Source organism: Diceros bicornis, chromosome 16, assembly GCF_020826845.1.
Source record: "Diceros bicornis minor isolate mBicDic1 chromosome 16, mDicBic1.mat.cur, whole genome shotgun sequence".
NCBI lineage: Eukaryota > Metazoa > Chordata > Mammalia > Perissodactyla > Rhinocerotidae > Diceros > Diceros bicornis.
Genome location: NC_080755.1, coordinates 43,335,281 through 43,359,644, shown reverse-complemented (window position 1 = coordinate 43,359,644; position 24,364 = coordinate 43,335,281). Strand labels below are relative to the sequence as shown.

The 24,364-nt window shown below is 37.7% G+C and overlaps 1 protein-coding gene across 2 annotated transcripts in view; it reads right to left on the bottom strand.

Moving 5' to 3' along the window:
• SMAD4 (SMAD family member 4) overlaps positions 1–23,976 on the bottom strand; it is a 61,013-nt gene extending 37,037 nt beyond the window's left edge. Inside the window, exons 1-5 of one of the 2 annotated variants that reach the window (XM_058557152.1) lie at positions 23,584–23,976; positions 8,500–8,878; positions 7,458–7,632; positions 6,995–7,024; positions 2,213–2,425 (exon numbers count right to left, since the gene is read on the bottom strand). In XM_058557152.1, coding sequence (XP_058413135.1) covers positions 2,213–2,425; positions 6,995–7,024; positions 7,458–7,632; positions 8,500–8,748 — 667 coding nt within the window. In that variant the 5' untranslated portion in view covers positions 8,749–8,878; positions 23,584–23,976. The remainder of the gene's footprint in view (positions 1–2,212; positions 2,426–6,994; positions 7,025–7,457; positions 7,633–8,499; positions 8,879–23,583) is intronic. The other variant, XM_058557153.1, reaches the window with a different exon arrangement.
• Between the last annotated feature and the right edge of the window lie 388 nt (positions 23,977–24,364).

Here is a 24,364-nt window from a genome sequence, read left to right as displayed (position 1 = left end):
ATTTGGAAAGCACTGAAATTTCATAATTGTTATTTGTCACTGAATTCACCTCAATCTTTTGTCATCTAAATAGGAGTATAATCAGATAGAAGAGTAAATGACAGCATTGCTCAAAGTATCAAGGAAAAGGAACATTTTTCTCCTCTCTACAAATCACATTTTCTTAAGGCTAAGATTGTAAACTTAAAAGCTAAAGAGATTATTTCAATATTCCCCAAATTATTTATTTTTAAAGATGTTTTTAGAAACCTCCCTTCCTACTCATTCAAAAAAAATTTTTGCAAGTTATCTTTAAAGGTTAATTATATCTTTACTCTTGCTTTTAACAACTGTACATGCTATATACTCTTAGCTAACTTACAAAAACTGTCACTATACAGGAGGAATTAAACTATTGTAGTTTATAGAGATTTAGAAAGAGACCCTGAAGATATTCAGGTGCCAAATGAACATAAACTGTAAAGTAGCCCACTGTAGTTATCTGGACTGAGTGTTTCCATTACACAACTCCAAGTACATAAGATAAAATTAAACAATACAACTAAATCAGTTCTTGGAAAATAGTCTTCTAATTCCCCTATTTTAGTTCAATTTCTTTTCTTTCTTTTGATTCTATCAACAGACTTTTTGAGATCTAAGGGAACATTTTGCCACAAATTCTAAAATCTACAGATTACTACTCAACAGTAAAAACAGATTCAAAAATACCAAGACAAAATTATCTGCATTTCATTTATATCACTTTTTCCGGTCTTCAATAGGACTTGGCCCCAGGGAAGAGAACAGTTAAAATGATTGAAGTCACTTTAGCAATCACCAACAAAGGCATGCAAATTCAATCTCCAGATAAAATCAACAGAGGTAAGTGGCTGTGCTCTAGCACTAATCTATGCTCAAAAGGCTGTAATGTACCTTCTTTTACTCTCCATCACTACCCACTCTGTTTGTCAACTATATTCCCAAATTGGTAAATAAAGAGTAGACAGATAACAGAAGCATCAAGTGGTTACAGGTCAGGTTCTAAAGTATGTGCTTAACCTATATGACCCACTTAGAATATGCTGTCTATGGTGAGACTGTGATCTCATGCAGCAAATCCAAAAGATACTGCTTTGAAGAGGTAAAATGAATTAAAGAAGGGGAAATTTGGTATACTTTGCTTGAAAACTCAATTATAGAAATCAGTCCTCCATTTATTCCAAAGATCAAATTTCTATGTTGAATGTGACCTGATATTAAAGTAAGCAGAATAATGCTCCCTTTGGTAGCAGCTAACAAAGTATCAGTCCCGATCTATCAACAATCTACTGCTGATGTGGACTTAGACACAATGTCCTTAGCAACCAGATGCAAATAACACCATACACATGCCAAGATTCTGCTCTGTGATTAATTAAAAAAAAAGCTACTCCACTTGCCAAGCAGCAAACTGTCCAACCTTTGGTGACTGTGAAAATAAACAGCAGTATTAACAGAACTAGGTCATTATTGCCTTGATCAGGCCCCAAGAGAAGGTGAACCAAACAGACTTCTGCCTCCATGACGTGCCAGAGAAGGTGGCACCTCTATCATGGGAAGAACCTTTTTGAAATAGACTTCTTGTTTAAAAAATCGAGTTAAATATGTAGAATTTAGTTTTATTTAGAAATTGACTAAAATATTTAACACCTATCTTGAGAGATATGTTATAAACAAGTTTGTCAAGATCCCTTTTTCTAAGTTTGCCCAATGGGAGACTGAGATGACTATTATAAACTAATATTCTGCCAGATAAAGCAAAATAAAAATACTGATTAAAGAAAAGTGTGCAATTCCATTAACACAGATTTTTATAAACATCTTGGTTCAAAACTACTTGCTACCTACTTAAATATTTTTCTAAAATGTATCTGAAAGCTCAAGAGGCTTCTTATTTCTGCATGTAATAGCAGATAAAGTACAAATTAGACTATTAATTTAAATCAGCATTATAACCAAAGTCATTACTTAAATTCCAAGTGACTCTACATCAACATAAAAACGTTTAAATAAACTACAGACACCATTTTTTCTAGGACCAACCCAAAAACCTATTTAATATTTGTTTACTTATGAAGATACCATAGTACTTTTAATTTTTACTTACTTGGAGTTTTCCTCCAAGTGACTACATATAAATATTCAATGGTCAAGGAAATTCAACTTGCTGACTACATCTGATTCTACAACTCACTTGTGGAAGCCACAGGAATGTTGGGAAAGTTGGTGGTGCTGGTAGCATTAGACTCAGATGGAGCTAACAGAGCTGGTGTGCTGTATGTCTCCGTTGATGCACGATTACTTGGTGGATGCTGGATGGTTTGAATTGAATGCCCTTCAGTAGACAACGATGGCTGTCCCTCAAAGTCATGAACATATTCATCCTTCACCAACATACTTGGTGGAGCTATATAGAAAATTAAACATATTTTAAAATCTTATAAGCTTCTATTTCCAGGAAAAAATCTTTTAAGTAATATAACAACACCTAAAATCAACTATAGTGTAAGTATCTCTAACTTAGAATTTTTTCATAATATTTTAAAAGCTTACTACTTTATCAGCAAAAGCTATTTATTTAGAGGAGCGGCATCAGATATATTTTATCAATCTGACTGACTCCTCATCCGAAGCTAGACCATATTCCAAAAACCTCCAGCAATGGCCCTAAAGAAGTATTCCTTAGTTTCTTGATTAACCTAGAAGCAATAATCACCTTAAATGATTATTATCCTTCCTTATAACATGAGGCAGATGAAAACCAAATGGCTGGAGAAAATGTTTATCCAGCTGAGAAGACCAAATTGAGATCAAGTACTTAACTGTATCTTTTTGCTAATTTCACAATGTAGGACTATGAGTAGGATTTGACAGCTATCCAATTCCAGGATCTAGAATTATTAAGTAACATATTCTTTGAAAGTGAAGTGTATTGAATGTCCCTAAAGGGTTAGAACCAGACAGCAAAATCCTAAATGGTACAAACTGAAATTTCCTTCTAGAATCCCAATCCAAATAATGATGTTTGATAAATATGCGGCATGAGAAAACGCAATCAACATCTTTCACCTATGTGGTTACACCTCAATAAGCAAAAGCAAGACTCTAGCTGATACAACACAACACTTTTCCTTGAATAAACCAGGGAACAGTTGGCTTTGTTGTGAGGAAAAAAAGAAAACTAAAACTGCACTTACAATGTCAATTGTTCTCTGCCCAAAACCCCCCCATTTGTTTGTGGGCTCTTGTTTTGGGGTTTGCTTTCTATCTTTAGCAACAACCTTTCAATGCTTCTGACCTGACACTACTCCAGAATTTTACAATCCACTGAACTCTAATACTAGGGTTCTCTTCTTAGAGCAGTCAACTAATAGTCAAAAAAAGACATTCTCTTTTCCATTAAGAATCAGCATACAGTGCTCCTTATCTTTCCCTATGTCAATCTTTGAAAAAATCTATTATACAAAAATACCAATTACATGGCTATTTTTAATTAAACTGAGAATATTTCAAAGTAGTAAGAATAAACCATTGTTCAAATTTCTATGTACAATCTCTTAAAGGGCTTTTCATGCATCAAAAGTCTTGAAGACATTGATACTTTTAAGATCCATAAATTCCACTCCAAAGAGTCTCTCTTTAGAAAATTCTATAGAAACAAGAAAATAACCAAAAGGATGCTTAACATATCATTATATATCAGTAAAAAAAACTGGACCCAACCACTCATCACTAATGTTCACCAAATTATAAAAATACAAAGAAAAAATCGTCTAGGACATAAAGTGGGTATGACTGTATTTAATCAATCTTTTTTTTTTTTAAAAAAAATTACATTCTTCAACAAAGTTCTATGATTTTCTTCATATAGATCCTGACATCTCTAATTCCTAGATATTTTAGGTTTTTTGTTGTTATAGAGACTAGGATCTTTTAACCAAGATATTAGTATTGCTAGTACATAAGGAGAAAGCTATTGATTTGAGAAAACAGCTGGTCAACTTGATACTCATTGCTTCTGCTTTTCAGTTGACTCTTCAGCTTAATGGTCAATCATAACAACTGAATTCTGCTTTTAAAGAGTTACGCCTCACAACATTTTCTTGTTTAATACGTTAGCTAACCCTTCCCAAATGTAAGTTTGGGACTTCTACCAGTCTACAGGTCTCTTTAATCAAATAACTTAAAAGACATGTTTCTTAAGTAAAACTGCAGGTATCAACAAGGATAGATATCTGCAATACATTTTTGCCAAGAGAAAAAAAAAGTAGGTTACAAAGCATTATTGTCCACTATGATCATATGCATGTTTAAAAAATCATATACTGTAAGTAAAAAAGCAAGGTCCAGAACAGTACACAATATGGTTTTTGTGTAAGAAACAAGGGAAATAATACATGTGTTTTTGCACAAAGAAACCCTAGAAGGAAACACCAGAAACTAATAAAAGTGATTACCTGAGGTAGGGGGGAATGGGGGCAGGGGTGGGAGCACTTCTTTTCACTGTATACCTTTTTATAGTATTTTGATTTATGGATCATGTATTGCCTATTCAAAAAAATAAAATTAAAAAAAAACATATAGTATATATTTGTAAAGTCCAGAAAAACAGACACCAAACTATTAAGTATTTCTCTTTATGGACTAGCATTCAACAAATTCATTCACTGAAAAAATATTTATTGAGCACCTATGTTCCAGGTACTGTTCTAGCACTTGGGATACATCAACAAACAAAAAAAAGATCCCTGCCCTCATGGAGCTTACCGTCCTTTATAATATTTTTCTATTGTTTAAATATCTAATAATGAGCACACATTACTCCAGCTCCTCCAGGCTGTCTAATCTTAGGCAAGTTCCTTGACCTCTCCAGGCACTAGTCTCTTCATCTGATAAAGTGTGGATAATGCCACCTACCATGTAGGGGTATGAGAATGATGATACAATACTTGTAAATCATTTAGCTCAGTACCTGACACAAAATGAGTACTTAGTAAGTGTTAGCTATTATGATTTAACCATATTTTTAGAGTGGTCATACACGTATATAGTTATTACAAAATGTTCTATGAGGGGTAAGGAATGTATAGCGGACAAAAAAGTGGAAGTCACTGGGCTCATCCTAGACCTGTGCTCTTTATCACCACCAGCAGGCAGGCCACAGCACTTGCCTAATGGTACTGTCACTGTCTTATTTACCTTTTCTCTTCTCCACTAGACTATGAGCTCCCTGGAGTAGAGAAAACATACTTTATTTATCCTATCATCCCTGGAACCCAACACAGTACCAGGCAATACATGCTCATTAAATATTTGTTAAAATGAATATATAGGTAGATGTGGTCATGGAAAGTTTGATGAAAGAGATGAGACAGGCTAGAAATGATTACTACCAAGATCCCAACTCAAAAGTGAAGAAATTTTCCCATTTTCTTAGCATTCAGTTACCTGGCCTTGTATTCTTTCTTTGTCCAAATCTAGAAGGAGCTGTGAGAAACACCTGTTGTTTTCGGAGGGAGCAAGCCATTGAAGCCAGCCTTTACATAATCACCACTAGGGGGATCCACAAGGCTGAATACAGCCTTAGAGCCACTAAAAAGAGGCTATCAACCCACACAATCCCATCAATAACAGGTACTCATAACAGGAGCATTTTTAGGATATGAGAGGAGTGGGATGAGTCTTCTGAACTGGACCCCTCACAAACACCTCTCTAGGGAGATTCTGATATAGTTATCACTACAGTCTCCCAACCCCTAACACCCACTGGGCTAAATGTTTTAATTCTCCAAAAACACGGATGAAGAATGGTGAAGATCTGAAGGGTGCTTACTTTCAAAGAAAAGAAGTGCCATGATATCAATGTCTGTGGTGAAGAGGCAGGGCTTTACACAATCTTAAAGCTACCCTTCCTAGATCACCAAGACAGCTCCCATTACCAACCCACTGTTCTCAGAAACCTACTAACCATTAACAAATACCAAAAGGCACTAGAATCTTTCTCTATTATTAGTGACGTGGAAGAAAAGTGGAGAACGAAGACAAGTAGACTTTCATGTTCTTCTTAAATTTTGTTTAAGGTCAGATGATATTTCTGACCCACTCCTAAGATTCTGCAACAAAAGAGGTGCTAAGCCACTAATTTCCCTCCAGAACAATGACACACCTTTCTAAGATGATGGTGGCTCTTCACCAAAGTTTCTCTGCAAATTAATTAGTTTTTACAGAAATTTTAGTTCATTAACATGTTCTAAGTAACAGAGAAAGTTTTAACAGATCTCTGTTCTCAAATATTGCACTAAAAAACAAAAAACACACACCCCCATTTGTGTTTCATTTTCCCACCTCAAAACACTTTCTCCTTAAAAAACAAAAAAAACAAAAAACTCACTTTCGCCTTGTTAAAATAGGATTAGATCATCTCAGCATATACTTTAAAGTAGCCTCGTTTTATTTACTCAATATGTAACAAGACTGAAAAAAATATTAATATATATACAATTTTAAATCATCCTTAAAATTATCTATCATATATAAAAATAAGTTAGGCTGAAATGAAGAAAAATTAGAATATTGGTATTCTTAAAGGATATGTAATACATGATTCCAAATTACCAACCACTACAGGTATTTATACCCATATAAACTCTGGGCTCTCTGAGATTTTCTTCCAAAATAGCCAGTTTTTACCAATTCAAAAAATATTCTTCCATTATATATTTTATGTTTCCCTATCATATTTTTTAGACTACTTTAGTTCACAAATAGTAGTTCAAGTCCAAAGAGCTAACAGCCTCTTTAAACCCAGTTTTAAATGCTGATGCAGGCCAAAAAAAAAAATCTACATTTCCAAAGCAGTTAAGTTTTTTTCTTGTAAATGTTACTAGCACCCACACAAACTAATTCTAGGGCAATAAAAAATAGAGGGGACAGGATAAAAGAAAACAGAGAAAGTTACAAGAAGCAGATTACATACCATTACTCTGCAGTGTTAATCCTGAGAGATCTTAATTTTTTAAAAAAGAAGAGAAAAGAAAACATTAATAATTACCATGAAAATACTTTCTATTATATTTAAAATTATAAAATGTAAATTTAAGCCAGAGATTCAAAACTTCATGAACCATTTCAATTCAAGAATAGTAGTATAAATGCTATCTGACACCACATAAACTAAGTATTCAATTATATAATGCTTTCCATCTTTTTTTCAAAAACAATGTTCTAAATGGGCAAAATACCAACTGTATATACTTACTTTTAGCAGTCAAAATACAAGTTTGTTCCCAAGTTCAAATTTAAATATTTATATTTCATTAAAAATGTCTGATTCTTTAACCTTAGTTGAAATTCTAGGCTATCCCTAAATTTATAATTTAACTTAGAAAAATTAAAATGCTATTAACATCTTTCTAAAGATAAAAGCAAAGTCTGCTTACCAATTCCAGGTGATACAACTCGTTCATAGTGATATGGATTCACACAGACACTATCACATTTTAAGTCAAATGCATACTGACAATATTTAACATGTTTTAGTTCATTTTTGTGAAGATCGGGCCACCTCCAGAGACGGGCATAGATCACATGAGGAAATCCTTTCCGACCAGCCACCTAGGAAAAATAAACAACCATTTTATTGAGCATCAGTTACGTGTCACACATTACACAGGCACTTTATATATGTTCTCATTTAATCCTTACAATCCTGCAAAGCCAGTATTATAATCCCCATTTCATAAATGAGAAAACTAAAGCTCAAAATAACTTACTTGGCCATAGTCACAACACAATGAATTAAAGTATGATTTCAAGGCCTGTGCTCAGGTTTTAAAAAATGCAAAAAAAAAAGTATGAGTTTGTTGTAGAAACCATGCCTAAAATCTAGAAATCAAGTTTTTAAATCTAACAACATAAGATTTCTATACGTTTCTCTAAAAATATTAAGCACAGGAGATGTATTAAGCAGTTTTACATGAAAAATGCAATCAGTGAAAATGAAAGGTAAAGAAAATTTGTGAAATATAAGCTTTTAACTCCTTAACTTTTAAAGACATGCTTGAATTCTTCCAGATTTTTTTTCATATAAAAGTACCAAACATACAATATTAGATTTCTAACTATAAAAGGACAAAGCATAACTCAATTTTTTAAATGAGCATATAATACCAAAAAAGAAAAAAAAGGCTACAAGGATGAATACCAAAGTGCTAAAGGTGTGGGTTTTCTTCTGCTTTTTATTTTTATTTTCCAAATTTTCCACATTGAACTTTTTTATTAAAAAACTTTTAAGATATATCTTTATCATGTGGAAAACATATTCTCCCATATATTCCCATAATACATGCTGACACAGGATAAACAGTATCTGAAGAGATGAAGCAAGCATTAAATTATCCCATAGTAACTTAAGAGGAAATATGAATTTTTTTTTAATCTGCTACTACCAAAGATAGAGAAAAACCCTAGTACAAGACTAACCTGAAGCCTTCCATCCAATGTTCTCTGTATGGTAACACATTTGCTAGGATGAGCTCCATTTGTAGTTATAGCTGTTATTAAAGAATCCAATTCATCTTTTTTCTCCTTCAGCTTCTTTACCAAACTTTCAATTGCTCTTTTTGCAAATGTTTCACTCTCTCCACCTTGTCTATGGCACATCAAACTATGTACAATGCTCAGACAGGCATCATTACTTGTTGGTGTATTCGTAATAGACATATTGTCCATCTGTTAAAGTTATTTCTTTTAAATCAAATATGTCTCCAATTTCCGGAGCAACTTTGATCTTTTGGAGGCAGTGAAAAACAACAGCTAATGTTGCAAGGAAAATTGTTAGTCATGTAGTATTCAGGATAACCTAAAAAAAAATGAGACACAGACATTAGAATACATTTCACAAAGTAGCTTCAATTACTTGGGAAAAGATGAAATTGCTCCAGTTAAGTCAAAGACTCAATGCACATAATTAAAATTTGGTGTTTAGAGTTTTAAATGACTTTCAAATAATGACATTTCAAAAATATTAAAGTTAGGCCTTCTCATTATTATAGAGGCATGCTCAATCAAGTCGTGTTCACTGTACTAGTCAAGTAAAAGCTTAACAGGACTGTTTGTTTTTTTTTTTGGTGAGAAAGATCAGCCCTGAGCTAAAATCCAATGCCAATCCTCCCGTTTTTTTCTTTCTTTTTTTTTTTCTGTGTGCTGAGGAAGATTGGCCCTGGGCTAACATCTATGCCCATCTTCCTCTACTTTATATGGGACGCAGCCACAGCATGGCTTGACAAGCGGTGCATCAATGCGCACCCGGGATCCAAACCTGCAAACCCTGGGCCGCCGAAGCGGAAGACGCGCAGTTAACTGCTGCGCCACCGGGCTGGCCCCTAACAGGACTTCTTAAAAGGATTACTTACGAAGACCAGCACTTTAAAATATTCTTGATTAACGACTAGTAAAACCCAAAAGTCTATCACTAATACACATGAAAAATTCACCATCACCTGGTACCAAACGCTGTTTATCAGTTAACAACACTCATCTCTGTTAAAAGAGACCACTGACAACAATAAAAAGATGAATAATAATTTTTAAATGGGCAAAGGACACTAATACTCATTTCTCCAAAGAAGAATGGCCAATAAGCACATGAAAGATGCTCAACATCATTAGTCATTAGGGAAACGCAAATCAAAACCACAAGGAGATACCACTTAACACCCACTACGTTGGATAAATCAGAAGGACAGACAATAATAAGTATTGATGAAAAGTGGAAAAAATGGCACCCTCATACATTGCTGGTGGATTGCAAAATGGTGCAGCCACTTTAGAAAGTAATCCGACAATTCCTCAAAATGTTAAACACAGAGTTACCATACGACGCAGCAATTCCACCCAAGGTTACTGAAAAACCTATGTCCACACAAAAACCAATGTAATATTATTCACTCATAAAAAGGAATGAAGTACTGATACATGCTGCAACATGGAAAACATGTTTTTGCATGGAAATATATTTTGCTGAACCTGCAAAACATATACTAAGTGAAAGAAGCCAGTCACTAAAGGCCACACATTGTATAACTGCATTTATATGAAATATCCAGGACAGGCAAATCACCTTTGACCTACCTCTCTTTCACTACCCGAACATTCCCTCGCAAAGATATTAATTCTTTACCTTAGTCATTTCTATCAGTCTCCTCCTTTCTATGCACCCTGCCACTGTTGTAGTTTTGAGCTTCCTTAGAATTTATATCAATCACTTGGTATTTAACACATGTTCCCCTCTATTGTTATACATTTTACTTAAATGCCTGTCTCCTCAACTAATTATAAGCCCCACATAGAGAAGTAGTTTTTCTCACCTCTTTGAATACTTAGCACTTGCCCACAGTCAATAAATACATGTTGCAGGTATACTTTCCAGACACCAAAGATTACCTGCATGGAGGGTTCTGGGAGTCAGAAATCTGGTTTAGAATCCCAGCTCTCATACTAAATAGTTGGACAAACTAACTCTCTAAACCTGAATTAAAAGGAAAGTATATAGAGCTCAAAGGAGAAAAGCTATATAAAGTGCCTAGCACATAATGTTCAGTAAAAAGCAGCTATTGTCTGAATACTAAAATGTTTAACTGTTTTAAAAGATTTTCCTAAAACATATTATGCATTTACCCTGCATTTTCTCCTATTAAAATTTGTCAAAGGGGCTGGCCTGGTGGCATAGTGGTTAAGTTCGCGCCCTCCACTTCGGTGGCCTGGGGTTCACAGGTTCGATCCCAGGCGCAGATCAACACATCTCATCAAGCCATGCTGTGGCAGCATCCCATATAAAGTGGAGGAAGATGGGCATGGATGTGAGCCCAGGGCCAATCTTCCTCAGCAAAAAGGGGAGGGCTGGCAATGGATGTTAGCTCAGGGCTAACCTTCCTCACACACACACAAAATCTGTCAAAGAAAATTTAGGAAGAGGGGGACAGAAGTAAATCACTTATCCAGGACTCACAACCCAAAGGCATATAGAAGCCAGGTAAATTATATAAATGAATAAAATGTGCCAGGTATAAAAAAAAGCACTGAAGAGTACAAGTGCATGCCCATCTAAAGTGGGTGGCCACTACTCACTTCCGACAGAAGTGGCATTTGAGAATGCCAGCACACTGTTGCCAGATCTTCAAGGACCATTCATACGTGAAATCTCATGTTTAAGTGTTGGCAACTTATTTGAGGGGAAACGAGAAGAAGGAAGAGGGAGAGAAACCACTGTGTATGCCAAACAAAACACACCTTTAACTCAAATCTGGCCCAAGAGAACCACCAGTTTGAAATCTCTGAATGCCAACCTCCCAACAATTTTAATTTCTAGACTGAAAGCTCTAGGGGACAAGGACTGTACTTGTCTTATTCATCATTAAATGCCCAATTCCCAGGACACGTAAGTTGTTGTTGTTGTCAAATGAATGCATTTCTGCATGTGCTTTCAGGTTCATGCTTATGCTATTTCTTTTGCCTAAAACATCCAGTCCTATTAATCCACTCGGTAAAGTTCTAACCATCCTTCAAAGTGCAGCTTAAAGGTCTCAATTTCTCCAAGAGTTTTCCCTTAACACACTGTCTCCTCTCCCCTCAACCCTGGAGAATTACTTCCCTGGTGTGTTTACTGTGTATTCCCTGGTTATGTTACTTGATCCCCTCACTCAAATTTGAAACACACACCTATTACAACTCAACACATTATAATTATTTGATCATTTATTTGTCTCACACTCTCTTGCCACAAATCAAGAAGTTCAAGAAAACAGCAACACTTTCTCATCTTAGAAATTCTGAACACCATGCACAGTTCCTGTGCATGGACTTACACCAGGCAAATGTTTGTGGATTGACTATAGCTTTTTTATTCTGTGGCATTTCCTTGTAACAAATTTTGAAGAGTGTAAATACTTTTGTTGCTGAACTCATTTTCTGATATTACATTCAGAAGATTTGTACCAATTTATAATGTAATTAAAGTGTTTGAGTGTAGCTATTTCACCGCCATCTCATCATCATATGTTATCATTTCTAAAATCTTAGCTATCTGGGGGCCTAATGATATCTCAAAAACTGTTTTAATTGCAAATTTCTTTGAAAACATCCTTGCTTTGTTAAATAGCTTTCTCGTATGTTTTTGTCTTTGTTGTATTCCTACGACCACAAGTGCCTGAAACAATTTAAAAGTTCCTTGTATAAAAAACAATACCAGCAGTGGTATATGGATGTTTTCCTACATTAAATAGCTTTAGATTATAATTGTTTTTAAAAGTGGTATGGAATGATAGTAGACAAGGGCACTAGACTGGTATAAATAAAATTACATGTTCTAATAAACGCTCTAGCAGCATGACTGGCCAAGTTAACATCTTTCAATTCTCTCTAGCAGCACGACTGGGCAAGTTAACATCTTTCAATTCTCTTATCTGTAAAATGGGAACAATATCTGCCTTCCCAACTTTACAGACTTGCTATGGTAATCAAATGCAACAACGTACACAAAAGCAATCTGGGAATCATAAGTTGGCCAATTCAACAAACATCATATCTACTATGTGCAAAGCACACAGTTACAAAAACAACACATAATCAGAAAGTGGTTCTCAACTCTATCACTACAACATCTCATTTTTGTAACAAATAGTTTATATCACTCCCTTAGCTATTCTGAAACAAAGTTCTACCTATTTACACATATTTTTAAAAATTCAACAATGCCCTAATTGTAATATAAAGGAGAAAAAGATTAACATATAATAAAGTGTGTATTTCAATAAAAATGCTCAAGCATATCAACAAATTTAGAAAGTATAACAAAGAAGTTAGATACTTGGACTTATATGTAGAATCATCACAAATATTACAGCTACAAATTCAGACCTTCCAAGATAGGTGTGTTGTTTGGGCAACTCAAATAGCACAATGGTACTGCAGTTGGTGACATGGACTTCCCAAAATGGCAAACTCTTGATCAAGTTCCAAACAAAACAACTTCAATCAAAAAACTGAATTAAGAAAAACTTAATTCCTGAAAAAATGAGTATATATTAAGATGCAGTTAGGGGGTCTAGACTAATTACATGTTTTCCTCCTAGGCGAATTTCTGGGGCATTTGAAAGTATGGTGGGATGCAAGATAATTCTTCACAGTCCCTCACATTGCAGGAGGGTATCCCTGACCCTTATCCACCAAAGCTCCTCCCACTAATTTGCACAACATCCCTTAAAGAGCAGTATTTACTCCATTGAGAACCACTGATCTAGAAGATCCAAACATATTATTACACTAAGTAATAGATGCTAAAAGAGGTAGGTATTAAAGTGTTTTGGGACTATAAATGACAACACAAGGAAAAGTCCACAGGTAAGCTAAGTCTTAGCATGATGCATCAGTCAGGCTAGGCTAGGCTATGTTGCAGTGACAACCAACCCCCAAAATATCAGTAGCTTAAACCAAAGTTTTATTCTCCACATAAGCTATACGTCCATCACAGATAAACCGGGAGCACCGCTCATTGTCATCTTTCAGGGATTAGGCTAACAAAGGCACCATCTCTATACATATCCTTAAATGGCAGGGGAAGACATAGGATAACTCATGCACTGTCTTTTAACAGCTATCACTTCTGCTCACATTTGATTGGCCAAAGTCATATGGCCATGCCAGTGGTTCTCAACCAGGGCAACTTTGTCCCTCAGGGGGACATCTGGCAATATGTGGAGATGTTTTTGATTGTCACAACTGGAATGGGGAAGTTGAGGCAGAGTACTACTGGGTATCTAGTGGGTAAAGGCCGGGCTGCTGCTACACATTCTTCAATGCACAGGATGGCTCCCCACAACAAAAATTTACTCAGCCCAAAATGTCAATAGCACTGAGGATGAGAAACCCTGGGCCACGCCTAATTTCAAAGTGAGGGAGGGAGACAGAGAAGTGCAATACTACCGTGTGCCAGAGGAGAGCCATCAGAATATTGGTGGAATAGTACTAATAACTACCACATGTGAATGAGAATTTGCCAGGCTAAAGGAAAATCATAGGAAAAAGCACAGGGATAAGAGTACAGATGTTTTGTCTAGAGTAGGTTCATGACAGGAAAGAGGGGGAGGAATAACAGCATTAGATATGCATTAGAAGGAAAACTATAGTGGGAGCATGGAGAATAGCTTTGGAAAGGGAAAGAGACAACTAGTTAGGAGGCAGTGATCAGAAGAGTGATAGGGCCTAGATTAGGGGCATGGGCAATGGAACCAATGAGATATTTCTAGGTAGAACAGACTAGATTTGCTAACCAACTAAGTATAAGGGGCTGAAAGAAGGGACAGTTTAAAAATGATCCATTTCCTAGACAGGTTAATTGAACAATGAAGAAAGAATAAAAGATTTAAAAGAGGTTAAGTAATAAATTCAGTTTTAAATACGCTGAGTTTGAAGAGCTCAGTAGAGAAGTTAGGCCTATAACGTAACAAATATTAAAGTCACTATAATAGAACAAATCTATGGTGACAGGGGTAATGAGAGGCAGAATGTCAGCAAAACAGACATTTTTGTTTTGTTCTTGTATCTATCTACCTATTGTGCGTTTTGTCTCTAGCTTGCTATTAATCATAAGCTGTCGCCTGATGTTGACCATAGGTCTAATAGCAACTCCATGGACAACAAAGCCAGATATCCAAGCTAATTAAGATACTCTCTAAAATTAAACAGGCTGAGGGCTGTCCTGAGAGGCTTTCATGGAAATTCGTAAATTTTAGTTAATGAATGTTAATATTTTTTTATTTCTCAGATTGTTTACTTTTGGATTATTGGTTGTATTATATATGCAAAACAAACATATAAGTATATTTTCTAGAAGTTATGGGCATTTTGATCCATGATCAACGAACTACTTAATAAGGGAATATTTGAGAAAAGTGCTTAAGTTTAACAAGCGGGGGGAAAAAAGCCTGGCCTGGCAAAATATCGCTAGCAAGAAATTCTAAGCATAGGCTTACAAGCAGGAAAAAAAAAAAAAAAGGTGTGCAGGCTTAGTTCAACTGCCTGCAGCACAAATTACAGCCTAGATTCTAAGCAGAGGAACGTCTGAGAGTCGAGGTTCATCAAACTGAGGGCAGTTGGAGGAGAACCTCCAAGAGCACAAAGGATTATGAGGCAAGTACTAATGATTATAAAAATCTGAGACGGGAATAATACAAAGAAGAAAAAGAATGTTTTTGTGATAACTTTTAAGATGAACTATAAGGGACAAATTTAGAGGTATGCTTCTTGTTTACCCATAGGTCTTAGATTTAAATGTCATACTGGTATATCAGCTTCACTTTAAATAATCTTATTTAAAAATTAATATTTTTCTAGATTAATAAATTACAGGTTGTTAAAATAAAAATCAACAGGTGCCGGCCTGGTGGCGCAAGCGGTTAAGTGCGCGCTCTCCACCGTGGCAGCCCGGGGTTCGCCGGTTCAGATCCTGGGCGCGCACCGACACACTGCTTGTCAAGCCATGCTGTGGCGGCGTCCCATATAAAGTGGAGGAAGATGGGCATGGATGTTAGCCCAGGGCCAGTCTTCCTCAGCAAAAAAAAAGAGGAGGACTGGCAAATGCTAGCTCAGGGCGGATCTTCCTCACAAAAAAAAAAAAAAGAAGAATCAATGAAGTCCTCTAGTTGACACCCGTTAATTTTGTTTGCCAGCATATATTTCCCCTTCTGTAAAAGTACTCTGATTTTCCAAGGAGAATATCCCATCTAGGTAGATGGGACAATCCCCAGCCTGACTAACCAGAGCCACATCCTAGCCACATCAGTTGTTTCAAAGATGAGAGAGAACCCAAGTCAGCCCAATGACATAGCTCCAGGACTTCGGTGGGAACTGCAGAGGAAAAAAACCTCACACTTTCTGCTGGACTTGAAGCTGGTAGCAGTTCGCCTGGAGCCTACCTACGACTTAGAAAGGAAAGCAAAGCCAAGAGTCTTGGGATACTGGCTGGTTGTAACCCCAGAATCCAGCACTCTGAGGCCACTTCTACTTCCAGACCAAGCCAATGAATTTCCCCTTTTACTTAAGTTTGACTGCTACATGTTTCCCAGTATATAATAACTGAACAAAAATTAAACTAACAACATTCTCAGAAATAGCAGCGATATAATACAAACCATATAAACAATGGAACCAATCAGTAACCTAGTCAATAATTCAGAAAACTAGTTACTTTAAAATAGCAGTTGTCAGGGCCGGCCCGGTGGCGCAAGCGGTTAAGTGCGCGCGCTCCGCCGCGGCGGCCCGGGGTTCGCTGGTTCGGATCCCGGGCGCGCACCGACGCACTGCTTGGTAAGCCATGCTGTGGCGGCGTCCCATATAAAGTGGAGGAAGATGGGCACCGATGTTAGCCCAGGGCCGTCTTCCTCAGCGAAAAAAGAGGAGGATTGGCGGATGTTAGCTCAGGGCTGATCTCCTCACAAAAAAAAAAAAAAATAGCAGTTGTCAAACTCTCTGGTCTCAGATCCCATTATTTACATTCTTAGTTATTGAGAATTCCAAATAGCCTCTGTATATGTGAGTTACATCTATTGACATTTACCATGTTACAAATTAAACCTAAAAAATGTTTAAATATTTATTTTATTAAATTAATTTAAAATAATAAACTCATTATGTGTTAATATAAATTTTTTATAAAAAAAATAATTATTTGGGGCTGGCCCAGCATAGTGGTTAAGTTCAAGCAATCCGCTTCGGCGGCCCAGGGTTCACAGGGTTGGATCCCGGGAGCAGACCTACGCACTGCTTGTCAAGCCACGCTGTGGCGGCGTCCCACATACAAAACAGAGGAAGACTGGCAACAGATGTTAGCTCAGGGTCAAGCTTCCTCACACAAAAAAATAAATAAATATTTTCCAAAACAAAAAAGTCAGTATTCAGAGTGACGCTGTTTTCCTTTTTGCAAATTTCTTTAATGTCTACCTTAACAGAAGACAGCTGGATTCTCATATCTGCTTCTGCATTCAATCTGCTGTGATATGTTGTTTTGGTTAAAGTATATGAAGAAAAAGTGCCTCACATAGATAAGTAATTGGAAAAGAGAAGAGTATTTTAATAGCGTTTTAAAATAATAATAGATCTTCATCTTTTATTCAACACCAAAATGCAACAAATGGCAATTCTTAATGGTTAGTTGCAATGTGGAATTTGAAACCACATCAATGAACCTTTTGGCTCCGTTACATAAAAATCCATTCGTCTATATTGTACTTTGAATGGATCTCCTATCCATGCATGATTTTGGTAACATCATGCATTGGTCATTTGGAAAAATATTGGTTCAATGAGTTATACAGATCTTCCAAATGTTGACACATTTCCTTATACTATATATATATATTTTTTTTTTTTTTAAATCACATTCCTTAATATTACCACTAATCTCATCAAACAAGTCTTTTAAGGGGCCGGCCCGGTGGCGTAGCTGTTAAGCACTCGTGTTCTGCTGCGGCAGCCCAGGTTCAGATCGCAGGTGCACACTGACGCACGGCTTGTCAAGCCATGCTGTAGCGGTGCCCCATATAAAGTGGAGGAAGATGAGCATGAATGTTAGCCAATGGCCAGTCTTCCTCAGCAAAAAGAGGAGGATTGGCAACAGATGTTAGCTCAGGGCTAATCTTCCTCACAACAAAAAAAAAAAAAAGAAAAAGAAAAGTCTTTTAAGTATTGGGAAGCTGGCAAGCCCATGACGGCAGATACAAGTTTTTCAAAAATCTAATTTTCACTTGAAAGCTCAGATTTTATCATTGGCAACAAATCGTTATTTTCCTTGAGTGGCAGGCTCACTTCACTCATTTTCAAGGAAATAGCTGTCAAATACCCAAGTCTGAGTAACTATGGTTACTTACCAGTAATCCTTTTAAGTAAAAATAAAAATGGTGCTCCATTAAAAAAGCAAGTAGTTTAGCTTGCAGCTCAATCACACGAGTGCTTTTCCTAGAGATGAACCTTGTACTGTGATGTGCAGAAGTACTTTATGCATACTTCCATTTAATCACACTGAATATTAAAAAGACATGCACTCCAGGGTACAGATTTTAAAAATTAAAACCTTAATGCTTCACCAAGGGTAGTCTTAAGTGAACCTGGCATTTTTTCAACCACTTAACACATGAGTTCCGCTGTGAGGAACACAATAGGGATTCATACAGTTTGGTGCCGTGATTCATGCTAAGGTGCCAGCAGTTTCCCCACCACTGCTTCTTCACCATCAGCACAAATGTCAACACAGTAAAAGGGCAAATAACATCTTAGTTTTATTATGAAAGTAATTTTGACTTTGTGAACCCTCTAAAACAAAAAGGTCACGGGACCGCCAGAAGTCTGTGGACTACACTTTGAGAAATACTGTTTAAAAAGATTGGAAACTAAGATGAATTTTAATAACTGACAACTGAAAAATACATTTCATAACACCTTTTAAATGAAAGAGGCTATCAAGTCATCTAGCTTATTCCTTCGAAAGAGGCTGTATCAGAACCCCCTGCAGGTTAGCCCAGCCCTACTAAATATTTATCAAGAGTGAGGCCCTACCTTTAAAAGGCACTCCAGGAGTCTGAGGTGCTGTGAGTTTTACAAAAGCACTGATCCAGACTATGCACTTCACCTTACAAATTACGAAAAAGATAGTGAAACTTAGACCATCATGAATACATGCAACTGATTAAAAAGACTAACTACATAGAAGTTATGTCATTTTTATTTACTATTAGCCAGCTGCTTAATTTCAACATCTATACAAATAAAATTTTTCCTTTAACTAGTTTTAGTAGGCGATATCTAAGACACAGATCCACCCAGTGTGTTTATGTACAATGATTCCTGGCTTATCTTACCCCATTAAGTACTACTTTCAGTCATCCTTTGACCAGATGATTCAATTACCGAATGGCCATCTAGTGATATCAAATGCTCTAGAATTCACTAGTGAATACCACTGACAAATACCCTTAATTCAGTTTTACATTTAGAAATACATTTTGACTTAAAAAAGACCTGAACTGCATACATTCATCCACATTAAGATACAGAAATCATACCTTCCTACAAAGACAAATATTCAGTAGCAGTCCTTTTCTAAAAAATCATAAAGCTTTGCATTCTAAACATGCATATTGGGGTTTGACGGATTTTAAGTCAAATCCGTCTCCAGTGCACCACTGACTGCACAATAAAGCCCGTACTGTATCAAAACAAATGAAGCAATAAAGATAAGCATACTAAAATATCCAAAGCCTTTAAAATCAAGAGGTACTTTTTTTATAAGACAGATTCCCATGCCTCCTCCACTCCATTCCCATTCTCAATCTGTCTGTGTTGGGATGGCGCATGGGGAGGGGACAAAAAATATTTTGTTTTATTTTTTTAAATAGCTCTTCCAGAGACGGAGATGCAACTACTCTTAGACCAGCACTTGGGAACTACTGTACTTGGGTCGTAAATGAAGAACTGAACATGCCCCCTAGATAATCTCTAAAGAACTGCTAACCAATTGGGCTTGCTGAGCAACTGTCTCACAATATATAAGTTAACCCTGACAGCAAAAGCTAAATCAATGCAACTTGCCTCTCAGGAACCAGTGAAATGACCAGTTAATTGGTGGCTAGAAATTTTATGGTTTCCAAGCAGATTAACCCCCTACAAAGACTAAATTCCACTGGGAATTTAGATGCTAATTTTGGCACCTAAACAAAGTCATTAGTCTCTAAAAGGAGCTCAAGTAAGCATTTTAGAGTACTTTAAAAGAAGGTCAACTTCCTATTTCGAAGAATGATGATATACCAACTTCTCATCATGGGAAACACAACTTCCTAAAACTTGCTACCAGACACTTCAAATGAGTTGAATAATGAGGAAAGAGAAGAAAAGAGGAGAGAAAAGGGAGGGAGAGAGAGAGACAGATGGAGGAACATTCTTGGAAGCAAAACAAATGTGGCAAATCTTCAAGGGAGCCATTACGTTAGATGTGAGATGATTACATTGTGCATTTGTATATCACTGTACTAAAGAATGTAAAGCTGACACAAGTGAAACAGTTCAAAACAACAGTTACAGGACCCCAGCAGCTAAACCACTTCAGAACTCCGACCCAGCTGCACCCCAGACAAACTGAATCACAACTTCAGGGGGTGGGATCCAGCCATCAGTACTTTGTACAGCTCAAGAGATTTCAAAGCGCAGCCAAGGTTGAGAACCACTGCCCTAAACCTTGAGAGTAAAAAAAAAAATCAATAAAAAGACGAACCTCACATAGTTACAAGTTTTCCAAACTGCAAAAAAATTCTCATTTAAAATGTGAAAATAAAGCACAGTCCTTGAGCTTAAAGGTATTTACAATTATCACCAACTTTAAATTAAGATGTAACAACAGACACTCTTTACAATCAGTCTCTGGTAGCTATCTATCTGACCTAGGATATAACTTGCAGTAGCAAATAACACTTAAATTATAAGATTCTGACCACCTGTTATCTTAGTTTTACATAGGTAAGCACTACCCTAGTTTTAATCTACTCTCATGATTAAAACAAATTTTCCTGGATGCCAATCATACCATGTAATAGTGTCAAGGTGACACAACCTAAAATACCTTGTTCCTGAGAAACTGGAATTCAGCCACATTTCCCATCACCAAAATTACACATTTTAGAATAGAAAAAAAATCCAAAAATTCTAAATCTGACTGACTATCAAGTATGTTTTGGCATATTACGATGCAAAAAGCATCATACTGAAAGTTGCTCAAATGAATATCTAGACATATTTGTCAACTGAATTTCTCTTTTGAAAACAATAGAATCTTCATCAACTGTTGAGCAAAAAGCCCAAAATTTGATAATTTAACAAAATTGTATTAAATTCTGTGCTATGCTTATCTAACTTCTTTAACATTCATTTAGTGTAGAAAATAATGAAATCCATAAAATAGTTTTAGTCAGGTTGGTTTTATACATGATTAAGCAACACCTCAGAGTCACCGTTAATCATCACTTAAGCAAAACAAAAATTTCTAACTACACAATCTTCTAGGAAAAAAACAAAAAAGGAAATCCAAACATGTACAATGAGCACTGAAATGGTGCTAACATAAGATGTTTAAAGAACCATTCACTCTAAAATCACTGAAAGAAAAATGAAAAAAAGTTAGGCATGAGCTAGAGGCGGATAAAATAGAACTGAAATAAGTAAAGTTTAAACATAAGAAAAATAAAGTATGCTTCACCAGAATAGGCAAAATTTTAGATAAGACTAAATATGCATTTTATATGTAATGCATGAGACAGATCCTGTAGGGTTAACTGCCCCAGTAGAGGCCTCAGCAATTCACAGCTCAATTAGAATAGTGTCTAATGATGTTACTATAACACTGGCTCAATCAGAAAAAACAGCTTCCAAACTGGAGAGCTGGAGTGTGACTGGGCAGCATAAACTAGTTTTTAATACTTGCTCTTTAATTTGAGAGAAAAAAAAATCTGAAGGGCAACGAAGAAAAAGAATTCACACAAATGGAGAAACAGCTCAACTAAAATGTAGCTTAAGAAAGTGAAGCGCTGGTTTTTAGAAATAAGACTTGCTGCTTCCCAGGATAAGCAGAATTGCTTCAAGAAGCAAAGCCATCAGAAAAGGTCCATGGTCCACATATAACTTATTCCCAAAAATTTCTAAGTGACTTTCTCAGCACAAATTTTCATTAAATCTGAAACTAATTGCAGTTGTTTTCTAAGCTCAAGGTTTACAAGGAAGGCACTTAGCTAAACAGAGAAATTTCTACTTAGGCAGTCCCACTTCAAAAACAAAAAAAATTAAGATGCAATACCTCTTTAAAGTAACCTCACCCAAAAACCTGGAAAGCAAAGAAAAAGCCACTTCTATTAATAGACTCACAAAATGTTATATCAATTTTCTCTAGAAAGGCTTTTAGTTTTAATTCCAACAACTTAAACCTACATAATTCATCACCACCTTTAGACCTAAAGATACTCCAAATCTTAAATCCTTGGCCTGCCTGTATTACATTTGTGCTATAACAAACCCACTTAAAAAAACAAAATCATGACGACGTTATAGAAGAAACATTAATAAGAAATCAGATTTTAAAATGTTAATTATATCAATCATTTACAACTTGAAATATCATGTACTAACCATATTAGAACTTTCCAAAAGAGAAAATAAATCCTTAGCAGGAAAAAAAAAAAGTTACACACGTTAGAACTTCCCACGCTACATTTCAACTGAAATACAGTCTCAGTACAACACGGTAAAAGCAATTTATGAAATCTGCAATTAAAATTATTCAAATGCAACGTTCTAAACCTAATTACTTTATGAAAATAAGCATTTCTGTATTTTCTATTAACACTAAATGCCTTCTTCCAGCAAAAAGTACTGAACCTGCTTTTGAAACACCCGAATAATCAAATGGCTACTGACACTAAAAGGATGCTAATTCTGGCAAAAGTCAAAGTTTGTCAAGTTGTTTGCCAACAAAAATTGGCCAAGATTACATGCCTTCAGAAAGTCAATACAGACTAATTAAAATGATTCCCCATTACCTTATATGTATTATTCCTAAATAACTGGTAGTTTCACCTAAAACTATGGTGCAACAGCTAAAGGCATTATAAAACTAAACTCAAAATAAATTAATTAGAAATATATTCATTTAAAAAAATTTTACTTGGCTTTTCAGGGGGAAACTAGCTACCAATTTTCAATAGGGTTGTTTAAAACCTCTCTATACCCGCAAAGAAATCTTTCAAGTTAACAAAACACACCCATTTCTTTGAAAATCTAGCTTGAGAAACCATAACAGCAGTTTGGGGAATGTGATGGAGCCACCGCCCTCCACCCTACACCAATCTCACTCAGTACTTGTAGTCCTAGCAATAAGATAAACTATGTCTTCTCTTTTTTATTAGGGGCGGGGTGGGGGGTGGTCAGTTAGGTGCTAAGAATGTTTCCTGCATACTGCCATCACCCACAATACTCAAAATGTAAGTAAACAAATCAAAGCCAGAAACATACACGGGAATGACACAACCAGGAAGAGAAAGTAAGGGACAAAGAGAAAACAAAAATTTGCTTGAGAAAAGAAATCAAGACCAACCATCTATAACTTTCCTCTAGACCTAAGGCAATACGCTCCAGCCGCCCCGCCGCGCTCGGCCGGGAGGACGGGGAAACTACTCCAGAACAACAAAGAGGAGCGGCGGCCGCAGCGGGAGTCCCCGTCCCAGTTCAACTTGATTCTGCGACAAACTGCGAGGGGAGTTCGGGGCCCGAGGGCCGGCCCCGAGCCCGCGGGACGCGAGGCACCGCGGCCCAGCGCGACCCGCCGGCCCGGCTCGTCAGGCGGCCGCGCTCGCTCTCCGGGCGGACCCGCCGGCCTCCCGCGCGCTCCCCGCCGCCGGGAGCCCGCCCCGGGGCGGGGAAGCCGCGGGTGGGGTGCGCGGGCCCGCCGGGGGAAGGGGAGGGGACATGGCGAGTTACCTGGGCTCGGGCGATGGCGAGGGGAGTCCGCTCTCCCGCCGCGGCTCGTCCGCGGGGCGCCGGGCCCGTCGCTCCGCCGGCGGCCCGGAGCGCTCCTCGGCCCCCGCCCCGAGGCGTCCGGGCCAGGCCGCCCCTCCTCGGGGCCGCGCCGCTGCCCGCGCGGGCCGGGCCGCCTCGAGCTCCCGGGCCGCCCCGCGGCGGGGGGCCTCTCTCGCGGGGCGCCCGGCTCCCCTCACCCGCTCCCGCCCCCTGGACGGCCGCGGAGCCGAGGGGAGGGCGGGAAGGGCCTCCCGAGGAGAGCGGGCGGGCGCGAACGCGGGCTCCGCCACCCGAGCCGCTCCGTTACCGCAGCGGCGACGACGACCAGGGCCGTGTTGTTGCTGCCAACTTGTCGAAAGGACACTGAGCATGCGCGCGCGGAGACCACATCCGGGTAATTTCAGGGTTTGGCCCTTTTTCCCCGCAGCTTTCCTTTCTCCCGGCTGCCCCCGCCTCCCGCCCCTAGTGACGGGTGGATAGCTCTGCGCAGGCGCCTGCGGGGCACCACCAGTCGGCGGGCTGCCCGGAGTCCTAGCCTGGGCTGAGGCCCTGGCTGAGCGCGCTGCCGCGCAATGGTGCGGGGGGGGGGGGGGGGTTGTTTGCAGGGAGTGGTCATCAGAGAAATTGGCATCCCTCTCCAAAAAAGTGCAAAGTGCCCAAGCATCGCTGGAGAGCTCGGCGTATAGTGGCATCCAGTAAGTGTTTATAAATAGCGATCAGGCGGGTCTTGTTTTTTGAGGAC